This window comes from Helicoverpa armigera, chromosome 4, assembly GCF_030705265.1.
Source record: "Helicoverpa armigera isolate CAAS_96S chromosome 4, ASM3070526v1, whole genome shotgun sequence".
Lineage (NCBI taxonomy): Eukaryota > Metazoa > Arthropoda > Insecta > Lepidoptera > Noctuidae > Helicoverpa > Helicoverpa armigera.
In genome coordinates this window covers 8,988,722-9,010,377 of record NC_087123.1, presented here as the reverse complement: position 1 = coordinate 9,010,377, position 21,656 = coordinate 8,988,722, and the positions used below count along the sequence as shown (strand labels likewise).

The 21,656-nt window shown below is 39.1% G+C and overlaps 1 protein-coding gene across 5 annotated transcripts in view; it reads right to left on the bottom strand.

Moving 5' to 3' along the window:
• The window catches only part of LOC110374834 (GATA-binding factor C), an 87,015-nt gene that overhangs the window by 55,581 nt on the left and 9,778 nt on the right, over window positions 1–21,656 (bottom strand). For 3 of the 5 annotated variants that reach the window (XM_021332722.3, XM_021332723.3, XM_049846923.2), the window contains exon 3: window positions 1,079–1,618. In XM_021332722.3, coding sequence (XP_021188397.2) covers window positions 1,079–1,618 — 540 coding nt within the window. The remainder of the gene's footprint in view (window positions 1–1,078; window positions 1,619–21,656) is intronic. The other 2 variants (XM_049846924.2, XM_049846925.2) reach the window with 1 other exon arrangement.

Here is a 21,656-nt window from a genome sequence, read left to right as displayed (position 1 = left end):
ACGCAGCGAACAATGAAAGGTCAACTTCGACCAAAAAAATATTAACGATGTCCTCCCATGAGCCGTGTGCATGTAGTAGAGTAAATCAAGCGCGCGTATACAATAAAACGTCGAACAATAAAAGAGAAGAAGCGGAGTAGTTAATTGTGAAAGTAAACAAGAACCGTCTCTCCTAATTTAGAGGACTGTCACGGCACTTAATAGAAATCTACTTAAGAGAATTTATTTAATTATCTAGTTGGAAAACAATGGCAGGTCGCAATTAAATAATGAGAAACGTCTAGTTTGTTTGGTCAACATCAGTCGAGGCCGCGTCAGTTCACATGTACCAGTAACAATGAAGTGCGCCCGTCCGCCTGGCTTTACACCGTAAATATATTAGACAACTTAATTGGGGAATTCCTGCTCTCTTCTAACCACCAAAGATTGATTAAATCCGCTTTGTAACTGTACGCTTTTGACGAAAAACTAACCACGATCTCGCTAGTCGCGAAGTCAGAGAATTTATCAGGTACAGTAACTGCAAAGAGCCAATATAATAAATCATTAGTACACCTCCACCGTTGAGCAGTTAGTAAGAAGAAGCGTTAGTAGTGGACATGATCCCAAGCCCTAGTCCGTGTTAGAGACTCGTGAGGCGCCACAACCCCCGGTGCAAGAGCCGCGCTTATCCGAACACATCGCGATATCACTCGACAATGCCATTTCGAAACCAAATGAAATATTAATCTTGCTACGTTTATCGAATTAATATATCTCAATTGTCGATGAGACAATCTGTAGAGATTCTAATTACGCGGGATATCTCCGCTGCCATTCTGTAAAGGCTTCTATTAGGCCTTGGATGGCCGCGTGTTTGATTTATTAACAGATTAGACACCATTTAAATGAAAGCTTTTCTAGACGTAATGCGAGTGAGTATCGTGAGCGAGAGATTTGGATCATCTGCATCGCTCACTGTGATATCTTTAGTCAGTGAAGCTGTTATTATGGTGTGATCGGATAAGCGAGGCGCGTCGTGTGTGTGGTGTGTGCACGCAGCGGGAGCGGTGCAGTGCGGTGCGGACCGCGGACTCACCGGCGCTAGTTCGCGTCTTGTTCGGTCGCGGCTTGCTCTGCTGCTGCCCACTATACCCCTTGCCCTGGTAGTTGTAGTAGTCGCCGCCGGCGGCGTTGTACTGCGCGTTGTATTCCCCGGAGGGCTGGCTCGACTCCTGGGGGCACGAGTCCGGCTGCGCACCTTCGCGCTGCTTCGACGGCGGCGCGCCCATCATGGGCTTGACGTCGCCGCACAGCGGTAGCTCCTGCTGCTGCTGCATGAAGGCGACGCTCATGGCGGTGGCGTGCGCGACGGCCGCCTGGTAGTCCTGCTGGCCGAGCGCCGCCGCAGCCACGGAATCCGGCGTCGAATCCTTCGGCGGCGTCGGGGGAAACGAAAATAAGGGATGCGGGTGGTGGTGCTGCGCGGGAGACAAGGGCTTGTCCGCCTGTGCGGCATCCTGCTGGAAGCCGCTGCCCCACGCGCCGCCGCTCAGCGCCTTGGACTCCAGCCAGGGGTGCAGCGGCGTGTGGAAGTGCGGCCGACACACCTGCCCGCTGCCGCCGCTCAGCGTGCGACCTGCGCACAAAAAACAGCTCTTCAAAAACGATTCAACCATAATAGTGATGACGCCTCCGCAATTTGATTCCTAACCTCTCATGTTTACGAGCGTTTAAGTAACCATTATCGTAGCTGAGATCCGGCGATAGACAGTCATTGTAACACGAGTCCGAAACATCAAAACTTGTTGTCATTAAAGCGAACAATTTGGAGGCGTTTTGTTACCCCAGCGTGCTTACCTAAATTAATATCATTTGTATCTAACAACTGGTCTTTCACACGACATCTTCATTCTCAAATATTCTAATTGTGATCATGAATATTCCGGGTTCTAATGGCTATTTGATAAACAAATAATGGAGGTATTACGCAGGTCTCGATGGCTGCGTCCGTGAACAAAAGGCCGTACTTTTCCGAAACGTTTCAAAAGCGGCGTATCACAACACCGAACAATTAAAATTGTAGGCCAGCTGGAAATTTCATTAATTATGTACGTAGTGGTGTTAGTTTTGATTATACACTGTGTTCATTAGTTTGCATACGCGCTTCGTAAATGTTTTGATCATTATGATGTTCAACGTTTGGATTGGATCGTTGGATTTCGGTGCTGCGATATTCTTTGAGGAATATAAAATACTTGTGTATTTAAAATGTTCATGTGGAGTCGCTCCCCATTTTAATTTCCGAAGCAACATTCGTCAATTATTATTTATAGAAGTGAAAGCAAACATATGTACGGGTGCATTTGTAAGCCGAGGGTGGCGGCAGTAATGATATCTGTGTTGGTGAACTGTTCGGCGATTGGTTGATTTCAGTTAGGGGCGCATCCCTTCACGCTATTCCCTGCGGTACCGCGGCAGGCACAGGCGCCGAGCATCCCTGCGGCGCACTGCGGGTACTTAACTACTAGTTACACTCAACTTACTCCCAAACATATGTCCAACACTATGTGATTTAATCGCGATACGATTAAGCTGCAGTGCATTTACAGTACCTATGCAGATGTTAGACTAAGATAAATCAGTACAAATTAATACCTTGACCTTCCGAAACAAAGCTGGCCGATTATAAAATGGTATCGTTGCGTCAATGAATTCGTCGTAAACAATGTTGTAGATATATCTACACAAGCCCGCATCGTGTCGATCCAGGTGTCGATCGCAGTTTGAGATTATCAACGATTGTTATCACAAGGGCACCCGTACATTGCGGCCTAGTCACGGCTAGACCAGCTGGGGGAATGAACCTTACCGACACCGAATGTTGAAAGTACATATTTAATTAGTGAATCTGATAAGCCAATTGCACCTGAAGCCTTCAATCGGACCGGTGTCCCCAAATCACATAATGACTGTAGATCTGATAAAAGTTTTAAAAATAAAGTCACAAAAGAGTCACTCATGACATATTCATGAGACAATTGAAACATATAGATTTCAATCGGTCGTCTACTTGCAGCTATCATAATTATTTTAGAGAGCCAGTTTGTCTGTACTGAATTACGTTGGACGAGTTAAACTTTCGATAACATCGCAATGGGCTTCACTGAAATAATCGACCATCAGCCGCCGGAGTCATTACGGTAAACAACACGAAATAAAACAATAATCAATCCGTACGGGCGTCACATTAGGCCGAATACACACAACAACGTTTTGACAGCGGCCGCGACAACCGGGAGCCACCCCTCGCGCGTTAGGCCGCGTTCACAATAGCCGATGCGATGGCGGACCGATAACGCGCGTATGAATAATTCGTGTTATCGCGCCATCTCGCCACATGCCCTACCTGGCCGCTACCACGCTGCTCCGCAACAGCCGCTGCGACGCGACACTTTAATCCCTTCTCCTACAATAATACAACAAAGGCGATTTTCCGCCGATAGCCTGGTACCGGGCGGCCACCGGCGCTTTTTATTCATTAGAGGGCTGCAAGTTTCGGCCATTGTACTAGATACGCAGTTTGTATACCACTAAGCCTTGATTGTTATGGGATTTCGTGTTTTACAAGCACGCGGGGCTAATAGAAAACAAAAACATAATAATAGTAAATACGGTGGATATTGAATTAGGAGATCCTCTTTAGTTATTATCTATGGATCTCTGTGCGAGTATAAAGTTTTAATCTATCAATCTGGAGTTTAGAACAAACATGGGACCATTATAGATGACAGCTTTAGCTAAACATAATTTTTCGATGGTGAAACTTTCTAGAATTCAGAAAATGTTGTATATTTACACAGCAATCAGAATAATCAATCACCAACCCAAACCCATAGGGGTCAATAAATCATTATTAGGAAAACCCCCATTTCTCACAGAGTAATTAAAGCTAAGTAAATACGAAAATCAAATCATAAAGCAATCATAGCTAAGCCGTTAGTTCCCACAGACGGCGCCGAAACAAAACACCGGAATTGAACCCCGGCCCTTGCCATGTGACTACCCTCGGCAGATGCAGCAAGAGATCTTATCACCACGCCACAGGGCACTAGCTGGTGTTCGCCGATGTACACCCGCCTTATGCATTTACTGTAACGGTTTTCTAACCCTTCGGATTTTTTTCGGGTCGCGAATTTTCACATACTCATTGGGTGGGTTGAGAATAATTAAGATGGGTGCCCGATTGAACTGTGTATTTATTTTTTTGCTGCCATGATTTGGTTTACTGACACAATAATTATAAACATCCGTTTTGCGTTAACATTTTGAACTACTAGACTATAAGGAAAAAAAGGAAATGTTATTTACAAGGAGGCTGTATTTGATTTTTGTTATATTGAGCTCATAACTGTACCAAAACAAGCATACTCGTAACTTTGGTAGAAAATGTAAGCGTTTTCTTCTTGTTCGTTAGAAACAGTGAATAGCGAAATTGTTTTAAAAGTGTGTTTTGAGTAATTACTGCTTTCTCCAATCTAGCAAGCCACATGTTACGTGTTGTAATTTACTTTTCTAGAATTAGTTTCATCTTCTTTTGCGAGAGCAATATCATATAGTTTTCCATTTGTGATTTTTTCATGATCATTGCCATAAGTCTGGAAGCTTTCCATCCCACTTACATAAGTACCAGTGCCAAATTATGGCATACATATTGGATATCCGTAAAAATTCATTGAGTCCATTAACCCGCCCCTTGGTGTTGCATCCACACAAGCGTTAAGGCGTGGTTACACTGAAACCGAGCTCCCTCCTTTATGCTCTTCGCTTGCGGCGAAAATTGCCCCTTACGGCCCAAAGTGCCTCGTAACTGGTGCATATGTACGTAATAAACTATAATGTGTGTTGTACTCCCCGTGACGTCTTCCGGTGACAGTTACAACTTGTAATCATTATAGCCCCAGAGTTAGGTGATTTTATTGCCCTTTCTACATGGGCTTTATTAATAAGAATTACGTTTTCTGCGATAGGAATAATGAATCTAAATGCGAAATTGTTTTTGTAAAACAGGGTAAGATGTTATCTGACGATTGAACGAAATACGAATTTTATTGCTTAATTCAGTTGAGGACACGAAGCAGGTTGACTTGTGCAGTACGCGAATGTATGCTGATGTGTATCGATTCATAAACGAGAAGTGACAGCATCGTGAGAACTTTCCCGGGCAGCGTCAAGGTCACGCGGGCAGCGTCGTCCAGTCTGCCTCGGTTTATTTGCACGCCGTGACATCAGCCGCATCCGCATGCGAGCTGCGTGCCCGCGCGTGTGTTCACGCCTTTACAACCGCCAATACGCACGCCATCTTATCCCTTCCACTTATTGTATTTAGACGTGTTATCCTTTGTTCCCGCGGCGGATCATTACGTGCCCGATCATCGGGACATCGGTAATCCCTATGTACGTTGTCATAAAGGACACATTCCCTCGACGAACGCGCCCTGTGAAATGTCCGACGTGTTAGCGAATGATAAATGTAGGCGTCGGTATCGCGTATCGGATCTCACCGTTCGCACGCCGAATTAATTTTAATTTATTGATCGTCGTATCGACGACGAGTATTTTAGGTGCCTACTAACGTCGCAACGCTGCTTTGCTTTTAAAGTATTTCTTTACAACATTGTCTTTTTACGGGTTTAGTAATATATGGCCGGTAAAGTTGAGCTACTTCTCATGATTCTTTTGTTGTATTCTCACCTTGTTATCCAAATTGTAGCGTTTAACCGACTATTTGCATTAATATGTTAAGTATACGCGTACTTTCTTATACATTCACTACACTGAAAATGGGATGTATAACATGTTATTTCCGATTTGGGTTAACATTATTTAAATGGATTCCTTTTAAATGCGGGAATTATTCAATTCGGAATATAGTCTTTTTATGATAGCCGTAATACAAGTTGTGCTATCAAAGTGTACGGCAGTTAACTTTATAATTGTCAGTAAAAATATAAAATTGTTTATTGTGAACGAGAACGGGGAACGTCCGCGATCAAGCCATGACGGTCAGATGGAAAATATTTGCAAGCTAATTAGCCGGATTTCCCTTATTATGAAAGTAGGTATGTAAATTATATTTAGAGCAATAAAAAACCAACCTTTATTTCAAAATTTAGTTGATGTTTTATTTTACGATGCACGGTAATTCTATACCTAAAAAGTGAAACCCAAACAAAACCAGTTGCGAAGTGTCGTTGGTTTATGCTTATTTGTCTCTGCATTTTATACACTGGTAGGTAGTTACAGACTGCCACGGGAACTATGGGCTTTTTCAGTACTGTATTATACTACCTCTAGTATAGACTTTATCGATCAAACGAACAGGCCAAGAATGTCGTTCACATTTGCAAAAGTGATCGACTTTGCGTTTGAAAACGTCAATGAACTTGGTCGAGAATTCGGGGAACGCGATCCGCAGCTGAAGTCGAAAGTGATCGAATGGGACTGTTCGCTTTCGTACACTCCCACAGCGCTGTGTGTGTCTTATACTATTTACTTCTAATTCCTCGGTGTAACGTCCAAAATTATTTTATGATCGACATGGCCGCGTCCCGAATGGTAATACGTGCTCACGGGCGGTCACACCTCACGTTCCCTCCTGATTGGATTATAATGCTTTTATATTACAATTCTTATTATTACGGATGGGTGCTACCGAGTGGCGTGTGACAAGTGACGCAGGGAATAACAACTAGTGTCGAAGGCGGACGGAAAAGCTGTCTTGTCGAACGTTGTCGAACGCGCCGACAGCTATAACTTCGATAGATTCGAAATGCTTCTAGTTTAATATCCAACACAGTGCTTGTTTAATTAAAATCTATGTTTGAATGAAGATGGAGATTTAGTTTTCAGTATTTAATTTTATTGCTATACTAAATGTCACTACAGTTTGTACAAGCATTTGAATACAAAGTGTACATTTTAAAGTCAATTTAAATAGCAAACATTGCAAAACAATGTTGGCGACATCAATTATACGATGAGTAATAACAGTAATTATTTCACATATTTCCACATTTTCGAAATGTTCACGTCACTGTTCGCCTGTTAGAGCGAACTCGATTTTCGACACGACAGGATCGGTTAAGCCCACTCGGATTAGAGTTCGAGTAGTCGAACGTCGTCGCATCGTGGGTGTCTCTCTGATTTATTACTGCTCATATCAAGACGGTTATGGACTTTCTATATAATAAATACCAGTAAAATCCTGTTGTCTTGTGGTAAACATAACTAATTAACGAACGGTAGGTCTGTTTATAGAACCAAATAAAATTCTTTACGTAACAAATTCCAAATACTTTACGCTTATATATTGCTTCCTACTTTAAGTATTGCCTAACTCATTATGCCAAAACCCTTTCTAGGCCTACATAACTGAAATTACCGTACATCAAAGTTTAAAATATGATTCTAAACAAATAATGATCTGGGCTTTTAGACGTTATCTAACGAGATAGTATCTACGTCTACAAATAATTGTTGGTCGAAGCTACTTTAACGCTTAGGCATTGCATCAATCGATTCTTGATCATGTTAATTGATTATGATGCGATTACAATTTGCGATTATCGTCTTTATGTAATGGAGATAAGGTTTGAATTTATTTTGCAGTAAGAGTAAGGAGGTTCTTGTAAATCATACGTAAGTAAAGTATAGGTGTATGATAATGCGGTAGTTTGGTACGAGATGATAGGACAGTTTCTTCTCGATGGCAGTGACGCGCCAGAAGGAATGTCTTGCATACAGGACATGTAATTTCAAGCGCATGCGCCCTGCATACCGAATGCGGCCGCCTCGTTGGAAGCCGGGGTGGGTACATTGTATTTTTATTTTATTTTCTTACGAACCCATCACTTCTCATTAAGTGGCGTTTGGAGAATAACTTAACATCACTAATGTCCGGGCACGAATTTTATTGTTATTGCATTTTAATAAATTTTCATTGTTTCAACTTGTCAATGGCTCTCTCGATACATTTCCGAGTATTTAGGAAGGAAACCTACCCTTTGTTATTGTTTATTGGTTAGATTTAAAAGCGTCTATTGAATGTGAATATATTATAGGACACACAATTTCTCCGAACCATTCATAGTCACATACAAACCATTTGATAAGACATTATTGGTTTACATTAACTCTATTTGACTAAACAGTTTTTATTGAAACATAATTCTACATTAAAAGCTGCGCAAGGCGGATGTACCAGTCAATCGCATTACGCACAGACGTTGCAATAACCAAACCCAATCTATCACGAGTTAGAAACCCGAATCCGATTCAACTCGATACCTAACCGACAGTTATCGATATGCCAGTAGTGAGACATCGGTACCGTACTCTTGAAAGCGTTCATGGATCTGTAAGAAATTGACTGCTTGCATCACATAATAGGAAAATTACAGAAGGCAAACTGCCAGCATTCGAGAAGATATGCAAAACGCAAACATTTTGCTACGCGTATCGTAGTCGCTACGCGTGGCGTAGGTATCTTCGTAGTAAATATGTACGTTACTATGTATTTTGATACATTATGAATATAGTATTTTGAGTGCAATAAGGACGCCAACCCAATGTAAATATCGAGCTTCGTTTAGCTGTAAGTTTTTCCTGTAATAAAATTATTTTAGGTTAATATGAGGTTAAAAAGGAGCCTCTTTTGCCTCTTTCTACATTAAAATGATTTAACTTTATCTATGTCCGACTACATTATTTGTCACCAAGAGAAATCAATCTAAAGACCATACATATACCTACCTATATACACACAACACACCAACTAATGAATCGCTACTGGAATTATTAACACCTGCATGCGTCAACGAGATCGCACTGATACGAAGTGGACCTTCTGCATACATAATAATATTGTCGGCGATCTTAAAAGCGTGCATAGATCCGTAAGAAGTCGGCTGACCGCAGGGCCACTGTCGGCCCAGTATGTCACGGTACAGTCGCAGCATCAAATGATCAAACGCGCCGAGCACCTGCGTACACTCGCGTACACTTGCCTACTGACTGAACGCTACATTTCACTTGACAGCTTAGTGTTTGAGTTTCATTTGTTTTTTCTCTACTCAAATATTATAAAGATGGTATGTACTTAATAGGTATGTAGTTTTGAAAACAGAATTAGGTGTTTTCTTTTGTTTGTCATTGGATGTGTTATCACTTTGAAAGGACAGTGAACTTACGTTAATGGACTTTAGTAACTCACATTTTGCATTTCTGATTGAGATTGGATAAGTTATCAACTGATATTTGAATCAAGAAAAATGCTCTATTCTTCTAACTAAATACTTAATACATACATACGTTCTCAGTCTTTTTCTGATCCTAATGCGAGCAGAATCTCATGATAATTAGATACATATAAACTGGATTTCTTACTAAGGAAGCAATTTATAATATTTTGTATTGTATGAACAGTTACTTCTACGTCATTTAGCCGGTAATTTGCAGCTTTTCCTGTCTGATAGCTTCTTGAATTCCAGTTGTTAGGCACTTAGTATATGTAGGTACTAAAGTTAGATTTACCGTGCCTTGAGCTATGAATAAAATATGAAGATACTTAATGACACGCTTTGAACATAAAGCGATATATCATGTATGAGTTTACTAGTTTATTTTATACAATACCTAACGGATTCTATAAATTATTCCGTATACTTATGTTAAGTGTGAGCATTACTTGTTCATAGGTTTATTCAATTTTGAAAGTATTTTTTTTTTTATTATATACTTGATACCTAGAAAATATCAGACCGAAACTTCGATAACTTGAAAAGAGTAGGCATATATTTTACTCTGTGTATATAGCATAGCCTAGAAAAGCAACATATTGTATTTAGGACTATTAAAATTACTATTTTATGTACTGATGAATTTCCAAATCAATGCAATACAGTACAAGATATAAACATAAGCTGATAATCCACGTCTTAACAAAACGATAGCTTATCTCAAGTGTGCCTTAATCTACCTCATCCACTATCTTACGGTGACATACGGTGCGCATGCGACTCCTCAGCTCTATACATCTGCCGCCAATAATAAACGCCCTTTGACGTCTTTGTGATAACAAAACGCGGCAGCAATCACTGCTCCCGCGCACCCATGATACATGCTTGCGTAAATCGAAACAGATCTGCGTACGAACTGATAAGATAATGTCTGTTTCTTAGGAAGAAGAAACAAAGTCTTGAGATGAAGTGAAAACTTAACATGTGACTTGAATGGAAACTTCCAGGGTGCTCCAACTAAGAAGAATAAAGAAATATTATAAAACAAAAATCGTGCAACAAACTCGTGCTTCCTCGATAAAAAGAGGAAAATAAATAGAGATGATCCTTAAACACGTATAAAATAAATTAAGTTAGCAACATAACTGCTCAAATAAGCCTCGTAACTCGCATAAAATATAGCAAATAATGACAATAAGGTACCACAAACGCGACTAGACACGACACGAGAACAATACGAGTCGTCATAATCATTTTCATAATTAATAACCATGTACGAGTCACGATGTCTATCATCGAGCGTGATCTAAGAACCAACAGCTTCTCTGAATTTTCATCAGCGAACACGAACAAATTGTTTTACAAGCTACGATTTATTGGGTTATAGGAATTGTTGCGAAATTACAAGTTGGCTAACATCGGCCGGGGTCTGTCTGACCCCACAATCTTGACAATGGCCGGGCGAGAGACCGAGTGTTCCTGTAATAATGCCTATAATGACGGCGCCGGCCAGCAGCATGCTTACATAACCGTTCGTGACTTGCGCATTACGGTATCGGGAGAAAAATACGAGTCCACAACACACAGGCACGCATCTAACGAAACTACACTATCGATATTCCTGCGCTTATTCGGAAATCTACCGCTGCACGACACATTGCAGCCATCCTTCACGATATGGTGAACTGAATAAGACCTCTCTTTGGAAATGAGCAAGTAATTACGTTAAAATACTAATTAGTGTCACACACATCGAAGGCAGAGGCGAACTTCTGGCCATACACAGTTCATTGACGATATTAGATTCTTTAACCGATACATATAGTTACTTTTTTTAACATTTTAAATTACGCCTGAACTTTGCTATTTAACAACAAATAATAACATAAATTTCTAAAATAATTATAGAGCCATAAATTGCAATAGAATAATATTAGGATCAGCTGTATGTAAAATGGTATTTATATCACGCGATCGGTCTAATACTTTGATCATTGGAAAGAAAACGTTGTTCTAATTTATTGAGTACTGTATTAATGAGTGGAAGTATTTCTATATTAATTTAAATTTATCGATGTGTTAGTCCGCCCCTGTGGAGGTAGGAACTCGTTCCTAGGTCGTCAACGAGCTATAACTTAATCCTACTAGATAAGTTCGATCGACCTTTCGTATGATTCATGATCACGTTGTTACTGTTTATAGTTTTAGTCATCAACACTATAATTTTACTTATTATCGTCAATATGTAATTATGACTTAATGTCACCTGATATGTCTTAGACAAAATAGAGCGTATTTTATCATCTTATAAAAATCTATTAAAAAGTTCTTACTTTCAAGTATTAGAGTGCAGTAATGCAACATTGCAACAGCGATCAAGTGCACGGTCTTAATGGCTACCTGAAGGGTGTAGTCATTGTAATTGGTATTGTGTTGATTAATATTTGTGCTAAAAGCTGTCAGCACCCCCTCTTGTCTAGCTAAATTAAATAATTTGTCTTTAGTTTGAATGACACGTTGCTCGCTCTCTGACTCTGAGGTCATATGTGCCAACAGTTATGAAAATAAAGTTTATTTTATGTCGGTATACTTTATTTTTATTTAAAAGCGTGCACTGCCATAAGAAAATTGAAAGCTTGTTAGGTAAGTAAAGCGATAACCTATGAGCATCGATCATGCTGTTATAACATTGCTACAATTATCGTCCATTTTGCGATACAAATCGATCATTCATTTAAGTTCTTTACTAAACAATTTATGAGAAATTATTTCACAAAAAAAAATATATCAGAGGTATGCAACCTTTTTTGACTGATCAACTTCTGAATAGGCATGTAACAATACACATTCCAAATTCGAAACAAAACTTTCAAATTGACGCAAGTCTTCGAATTTCTCGCTACTAATTCATTACCATCAACGCGCCATAGACAAGTTCGGCGTTACATTGCAATCAAACATAATAAATCAACAGGAACATTATTACTTACTTAGTGGACATTTTAATAAATGTTATTCCGATGACAGATCGCCGCGATCGACCGCGGTCTGTGATCAATATATAGCCTCTACAAGTCACGAATGTTGGTCATAGTTACGAATAAACAATATTAATTCTTGGGCTAGCAATACGTAGGTTGATGACGTCATCAAAGTTAGTATAGGTCATAGCTCTGTGAACTTGCAATGCGTGTAAAGGTAGAATTTTATGTTCGAACTTTACTGCTCATAAATACACTTTCTGATTGGCATTTTATTTTTAAAAGGTAGAAATACTTTTTTATTTGAATTGCATGCCAGTGGCATTGCTAGACAAAAGTCTGTCTCGACATGTTTTGATGCTTTTGAAAAATGTTTTACTATTTAAAGTTACTACAGGTACTGCTCATTTTGTGAAAATCGTCAAAGTAATACCATTGCTTTTAGCAGATATTTGGCTTTGCTTTCCCTATCTTTGACCTCACTGATTATTTATTAAACAAACATTTTAATCACCATCCCTCGTTAAAGATTCAACCATAAAATCTATAGAAACAAAGCTAAACAAGTCGCCATAAGCTCGTAACAGCACACCTGCGCGCGCGTCGCTCTGATGACGGTTATTGCGCAGCCGCAAACTGTGCTCTTATTACCTGAGTACACAGTCGCGGCGAATTCTTGCCTTGTCAGGTGCCGTATGGCCGGGGTCAATGGTTTGATGACCACAGTCTAACTAGATGAGCTAGAGGTTCCAACCTATTTTAATCATATGCAGTTTTTGTAAGACTGGGTTTGGTGGTGTACCTACTGTTGTGGTTAGTCTGTGGCGAATGGAATGGCAGCCTAAATAGGTGAGTGTTTCTGTATTTGTTTCAGAGATTTCCCGAATAGATTGACAGTCTGTCATTTAAAGAAGGTCAAGAGAATGGATTTTATAAATATTAGATTTGAAATCTTTTTTATTGAAAAATAACTAGTTAATAGGGTTATTTTACCTCACAGTGAGTCTTTCGCCAGTCAACACCACAGCCGTTAACTATTAATTAAAATCGCCGCTTCAATTAATTAAATTAAGTAGAATAAGTGTATAAACATCCATTAATCGTTAATACATATGTAATGAGCTGTAAACTAATGAAAAGCATTCGTTTCCTCGTCTATAAACATACGATGCCCTTATTTAATTATCGAGCATAACCAATAGAAATGTAGATTTACAATCAAGTGCACTCACTGAGAAAATTAAAATAAAACGCTTCTAATAAAACTGATATTTTTTACGGCCCAATCAATAAAGAAGTTAATTTATTCCAGGACTTAAATACAATTTAAACTGGGTTCTAACTCCATTAGAATATAACCCTATGTTGTTAAGAAACTGTGGTAGGTGCCCGACAAAGATTAACGACCGAATAATTCAGAGGCGTCATTACGACTTTAGCATTTAACTGCGCGATTAAAACACTGTTTTTCTTTAATGAGCCCTGATAATAGTGTGTAATAAAAACTCGTATTTTCTTTAAAACATATTCCGTGATAACACTAAAATAATAGTTGTACCTAATCAATGCACCAACTTTCAGTGGTAGATAAGAATCAGTTAAGAAAGCTCGAGTATCCAAGACGATGGTTATCTTCATTCAAAAGTAACAAAGAAAGACAAATGCCATACTTTCCTCGCACAAAGGAGTGTCCATTCTTTACCGGGCGTTGCGGTAATGAGTCTATGTCGCTGGCCCCTGGAAGCAGTACAGAACAGTGGGGCATAAATCATGACCAGCCAGGAAATCATTCATCCTCGGTAATGTGCTGCGAAAATAGGCTTCCACTGAACGGCGCCGCGACGCTCACGCCCCGCGCCCTAAATGTTTTCTAAAGTAAAAACGTACGACGTTAATGAAAATATAAATCTCAAATACTCGGCAATTTACACTACAACGGTTTTTTAACGTGTTCTAACCACACGAATGCTCTAATTGTTAATAACTAATTTGAAAAGTAGCAAATTCGGATAACGATTTTGATTGGTGATTACTTTTGTAAAAAGTAACTACGAATCTAGAATGTTAAAAGATCGGCTACAAATTGGACCAAATTGATCGAATGTATCTACAGTATTTTACTTAGGAAGGTTAATGTAAAGTTTAATGACAGGCTGCAATCGGTTACTATTTATACTCGGTTGCGAACCTGATACACTTGTAATTCTCTTCACCCAAAACAAAAAGTAAGAGCGGACACACAGCTAACTGTGTTCGAAACATATTTGAGAGCAGAAAACAACGAGCTCCTGAGGTAACTGCCTTTATACTTTATTTATATTTCTTATCTCATCAGTTTAACTAACGATCCTCTTATCTTTTATTGTTAGATACTCTGTCTATAAAACACAGTATATATAAATCGTGAATTAATAATTAAGTCTCAGTTTATTGTAGTCGCTCAGTTAACAAGTTATTTTGTTGTGGCACGATCGCCATTAGTCGGACATTCGAGCCCAATCAATTAAAAAGAGTACAAGCCACAGTTCGTTGGCCGTTCCCACGACATTTTTGTCATAACTTCTGCTTAAGTTTTGAGCTGTAACCATTCCTAGGGTCGTCCGTAACCGCATATCGATGTATGACAAATCGTGACAAAACCACCGACTCATCTACACTAGTTAGGACTGCACCGTTTTCTAAATCGTGCTGCAAGCAACAATCGACCTTATTTGTTTGAGATAAGAGAGTGATAAGGTGGAATTGTAGCGTTACTGGCAGAAAAATAAGGTTGGCATTTGTATACACGAATTCATGTGGCTCAGCCGCATGCCTGCGCCTGCGCTGCCTTCATCCATCAAGCTCGGCGCGCATCACCTTCAGCGTGGCAATCGACCGGAAACATACCCTGCCAGCCTCTAACTTGGACACACCACGTAATTAAACAGCTTTCATACCTAATGCTAAGACACGCAGCAAAGAAATTAACTTCAAAGTGAAGGATCACTGTAATTGTGTTTTCTCCTTACAACTTTGTATGAGGCAACATCATAGCACTTTTTGCCCGCTAACTCGACATGAAGAATTGATAACATTAATATGGCATTTAGATATCAGCTTTGAGAACTTAGCGCTAACATACTTTTATGAGCACGCGCACATTAAACTTCAAGCTGATAATAACTTAATCGCGAATAAAAAGAGACATTAAACTTGGAACAACATTATTTTTATAGCAACACACATTTCACAAAAAAACAACAATTACTTTTAGTTTCGAGGAGCAGATATCATATTCATGGCAGGAAATTTTTGCTGCCTCAGAAAAACACTTCCTAACATGTCCCCATACACGATTATTATTCATTATCATGAGAACAACATGGAAAATAGCGTTCTGTCCCTTGCTGTCTCGTGGGACTGCGTATTGCCATCCTTGTCGCGGGCCGGCCGCCAGATTTTAATATCAAATATCAATATTTGGATGCAATCAATCAAAGTTAATCACGCGAAAGATATAAAAGCAAAATGAATACATTAAGTTCTTTGGTGAACGGCGTCGGGTGCATTCGAGCGAGCTCTACCGGCATTATTTTTTGTATGGGGCCTAATAATGACCGATTAGGAAAAAAATACGCTGGGAATTCTGTTGGCCATTGTATTAAATACATTGTCATGACGTAAGCACATTTAAATATTAATTAGCTTAGATTAGAATGGTAAGCCAGAGGTAATCAAATGTATCCAATGGTTCTCAAACTGAGCCATCTCCTTTATATGTAAATGAGTTGGGTTGCTAAGTACAAATTAAAATAATGTTTATTGGTTGGTTAGGCGTCTTGCGGGTGTTTTAGACTCGTGATTTAAATGCATAGTAGGAAAATTATACTTCAAACTGACTATATATTCTGACTATACCGATCTATACTTATACTCTATCGGTACTATAAAAGAAACAACCGAAGAAAATATAATAATCCCTCGGTGTCATTTACAAGCAAGAAAACCGCACAATAATTTCCTATTTCCATTCCGTAACACATTATAAAGCAAACTTCGCCGAGTGCACTATTTGTTTTCGTAACTGCACAGCTTAAAATAAAGCGGGCATTAAGGAACTAAAGTTCTAGACAAAGAACAAATGTGTGGTAATTTAAAAACTTAAGTAATTAGGTCAACTGGTCCCGTGGTGGATCGATGGAGTGGAAACACGCCAAAGTTTTAACAACGGCAGCCGTCAATAAAACGGTGTTTTCTAGTTGTTTGCTGGCTACTGCCAATCGATATTTGTAAGCGTTTGTATTTTATATTGTTGTTCGTTGTTCTGTTTTGTACTTTCAGTTGTGCTGTGTTGTTGGAATGTGGGGATATTAGATTAAATTAAGTATGAATTGTATGATTGTGTTTAAGTGTGCTTATTACACTTAAGTAGACACATTTGTAAAAAGTTGTAGGTATGCTTCCTAACATTATGAGAGGAGTACCTACTACACGGCATGTATTATTTTATCTACTTTAGTGTTTGCAAGCTGTGTAGCTTTACATCTTAAAACTTAGACTATAGGTGAATACCACAATTCTTATCTACATCTTATTAGCTAAATATAGAAAAAAAATCTAAAGTGGCAGTATTTAGCATACCCAGGCATCTCACGTGACTAGCACACTAAACCCATTCATGATAAACAGAATCATAAATAACCAAGTTTTTGTTACAAACTTCTTTCATACTAAGATCAGCTTAATTGTTTCTGCCAGTAAAAGCATTCTTTCTTGTCTTAAAACTACTAAGTATTACTTATTATGCGCGATAGAGAAAAAATACACTACTTCCATGTATGGTTGCCAATAGACTAAAGTTATACGTAGATTTTTTGTAACCATACTTTTCTTGTCCGTACTGATCAAAGCTTTGTGAAAAACCGCTGCTTAGCGTAAAGTAAAAACTGTTTGCAAATGGTCTTTAACCATTTGCGGGAAATTTTAATGTCTAGAATGTAAAGCAAATACGGTACTTTTGGTTTCGCTTTTAACGAGTTTTTTATTCATAAATCCAGCTTGTTTCTGGATCTTTTACCTAATGAATTGAATCTTTGTAAATCTAAAGAATTTCATAAAAAAATATTGTTTACGGGAAAATGCCTAATAAGTTTTTACTGTATCCATGCCATCATTAAATAGTTTTATGCAACCGGCTGTTAAGCACTGATTGCCTCAGAAAAAGTAAACAGTCGCGATTGTGCCACGCGTTCTTAATTCAAACGTAACTCAAAATGGCTGCCGTTAAATGTATTGTGACGGCTAATAATATAAGTGGCCAGTATAACGGTCTCTTTGACTTAATTAATGCTGAAGTGCTTCTGCGCAGGGTACAACTACTTTCGATTTTTATTTAGTTATTATTTATTATCTTTAAATCTAAACTCGGAATAGTTTTGGTCGCATTCACCGAAGCGTTTCAAGCATTGTGGCAACACTAGTACTATATTATTTAATGAATGTAGGTACAGTTCTGTTGACAACTTATACCCACTAGATATTATTTAATGTGACTATTTGCATTAATTAAGCTTATATTATGGTGAATACCTAGGTATAAAACGCAGTATTTTAGAAAGCTGAAATCCTAAGATTTCTAAGAAAGTTTTTTGTTATTTAGTACCTATCTATATTCTGTTAATTATGTTTTACATATGTATTTAATTCTAGAGAAATCCGTAAATGGCGGTATTCTAAGCAATACAAGTCTAAATTGTGTCCATTTTGCAGCAGCTGTATTTCCTAAGTGATGGCTTTGCCATTATATGCCGATCGTTGTCGACTGTCCGACGTGTGCCGATTGTGTGCTAGCCCTGAGATGTTAGAGCTAAGTACTATCACCAACAAAAGATTTACTGACAATTATATGTGTATGGAGTAGCCATTTCTCTGGGTCAGTTTAGAGGTTCCATATCGGGTCATTATTTTTCTTCCGCTTAATTTTAGTCAGAGTTTTGCCGCGGTTATACATTCTTTAATCCGTTAGGTAGACCTAGAATAGACGTAGGAATTTAAATGATAATCTTCAAACTGAAACTATGTCGTACAAAGTAAAGAAAGTTGTGACACAAAAATAGTTCCAGGACATGCCTACACAGTTCAACAATCAAGGCTAATGGCATAATAGGTAAACAAACCTTTTATGTTAAAAAGAATGCTAAAAAGTGCTAATTTAGACGCCTGTGTGGTTCCCTCTACGCCGTTGTTTTTCTAGCAAATATTTAATTCATGCGGTTTAACTATGCATGTCGCCAGCCATGGGTCTGCTTGCAAAGTACAGGGGGAAAATAATTAACCGTTGATGGCAACATTATTTTGTGGCATGATTACGGGTAACGCAGCAGTGTGCGTCTGGGAGGAGATGTCGCGGCGTGCGCGGGCGCAGGCCCCACCCCCGCGCCGCTAATTGCGCCAATCTGCGGGGCGAGCCGCACGCACACACGCGCGTCGCACGCACACGCCGGCCACGCGGTGACAAACGCTGCATTCGCCAAATGTATGTACGTTACTAGTGTATGTAAATGAAAATGTATGGAGGAGCACGAGGAAACAACAGCAGTCATTATACGAGACCGCTCCACAGCTCACACAAAGGTTTACCCATCATTTTAGTAGGAATTGTTCATGTATATTTTTTTATGTCGGAGACATTCAATTATATTTAATTGTACCATGTTTCGCACAATTACTTGCTATGATAAGGGCTGAATGCATCTATACGTATGTAGTATTTAACTCTCTGAAAATGACACATCTGCTAAGGTGAGCAGGCAAGTGGAATTCACAAAAAGAATGTTTAATCAACTGAAAGGTGGGAGTAGGTGGTGGACGAGGCAGCCGGTCAGACGACAGACTGGCGGGCGGCGCTGACACACTCGTTACTACATTCATTTATTTAACCAACAGAACGCGGTAATTGAAAAAATCTCATTTTCTCCCGTCTAGTGATGTAAACTTGTGTTAAAGGAATAATAAAAAAACAAATGAACGTCTGGCAGTCGGTCCTGCCATGCCGGCCGGCTACTTGTTTGCTCATGTTGTGCTATGTATACCTACCTACATTTATATTCAACCACATTACTCAGCCAAGCGAGACTGTAAGTGTTAGGACCTTACTACATGGGATTTTTATAGGTTTCATTTGCATGAACATTCAAGTCCACAGACTTTATGTAAAAAACAAACGGGGATAGAAACAAACATAAGACATTGATGTCCATCTTTTTTTATGGAGCATCAATTTGTTGCCTATAACAGGTAAGTTCAGTAGTAATTTCATTCCACTTATCTACACGTAGGATTGCGTAAGTGCACACAAGCCAATAATTTAAAACAACGTATCATAACAATTATCACTTTTTACAATCAAGTAGCTCATTGGAATTTTAACTTTACATGGTGATGATAAGGTTGTGTTTCAGTTAACTTTGTTGAGATTACGAGTGGTCCGATGTTTGTCATTGCTCAATAGGTGTGAAATTGGCGATGAGTCGATACAGAGCAGTGGATTGAATAATTGTGCGTGTTTCATTTGTTTTCTTGTCTTACTTATTGTTACCTTATGTTCAGTTAGAACATTGTTCGACAAAATTAAACGTAAGAAGATTGTTTGTTAAATTCTAAAGATTATTGAAATGTTTTTGAATTTTAAAAGAATTATTTCAGCAAGCTTCTTGAAAAATCTTTACATAAAACTTTAATTATGCAAAATAAAGATTGTAGAAATAAGTAGCATTTAACATACAATGCATAATAATAACTTTATGATTTCATTTAATACCGTCAAGAAAATGTAAACGTAGGTCAGCTCGCGAATAAAGAATGCTTAAATGCGTCGGGAACCATTCAAAGTAAAAACCCTGAGAACCGAACATTTTTATTTTCCTTTATCGTCAGTCCACAAATCAAATGAAATATAAACCGACCTCCATTAAGTAGGTATCGCGCAATAGGTGTAACATTTCAGAAGTTAAACCGAATAAAACAACAATAAAAGTGAAACTCTCTCAGTGGAATAAATAATTTCCACTATGTCATCAATCGCTTCACTAAACCATAAATTGGGTGTGCGCGTCAAACGCGCGCCGTATCGCGTTACAGGCACACCCGTCACCATGGCAACCGAGCTGTCATTAAAAAAACGTTTCATTAGCTCACCACCACGTCCCAACGAATTCCTCCCAAATTAACATAAATTGTTTTCGTTGACTCCAGATAACTTCTTGTTCATAGACACTTAATAGTCATAAGCACATTTATGTAGACGCGAGACACATTCGTGCAGTTTAATTCGTAAATAAAATAACTATAATATTGCGAGATATGCTGGTGACGCGGAGACGCAGCATAAAGTCGGCAATAAAGTTAGTGACCAAAGTGAAAACGATCCGAGTTGTCATCGTAGTAAGTTTATGTCCGTCTCAAAACGGTTAAATACACTTTTTATATCTCCATGGAACAAGACCCGCGATGAAGCACCGATGCTACAAAGAGAAGCGTTTCAAACCGCCTATTTATGTGCAAGTAAAATATGTAAACATTCGAGTAACCCGTGATATTTTAATATGAGAGATAACAAAAGTGAGCAGCGACATTCGGTAAATATTTTTTAATTTACTTATCTGTCGGCGGGTATCAATGTTTCACATAATTTTATATGTAAGTAACCTAATCGAAAGGCCGCCGTGTGTCGACGGACGAATTTACCAGATTCAGATATAATCAGAGCGACAAGAAGCCGCATCGGAGCTCGACACTAACACGATAACAGAGTGGGTTTACAAACAGGACCCAGGCCGGGAGGATGGCGGGCGGTCGCTCGAACGCGTCCAGCGCCCCTACACATAAACTAACACACATAACTGCTGTGAACGCGACGAAATCAATTCCCAGTTCCGATTCCGAGAAGTGACACAGTTTCTTAAGTGTCGCGTCACTACCGACGGACCGCTAAATAAATTCTAATCGTCCCATACTGTTCACATGCCAATCTAGTCCCTAACACCACGATATAGACGAACTTTTGAATGCACTCGAGAAGTTACAACATAACGAACAGCCACCTGTCCCCACGAAAATCTTTATAGCCTCCATAAAATTTAAACCTCAAAAGAAAAACAAAAAGTATGGATTCAGTTTTTTTTTTCTTTACGAGCGGGACCCATTTTAGATCGTATTTACCTAAGCTGTCACCTTACAGAATGGCGATTTTGACTGGTCGGGTCCGTTGAATTAATTGTGGAGTTTTGGAGAGATATCGTCTGATGTGCGATAACGTCGGATGGACGAGCTGCCTACCGTCCGTGGGAGCAATTTGCTTAATTCTGACAGTTTCGGTCGCGGAATTAGAGGTTCGCTTAACGTGCTTAATTGTTACGAC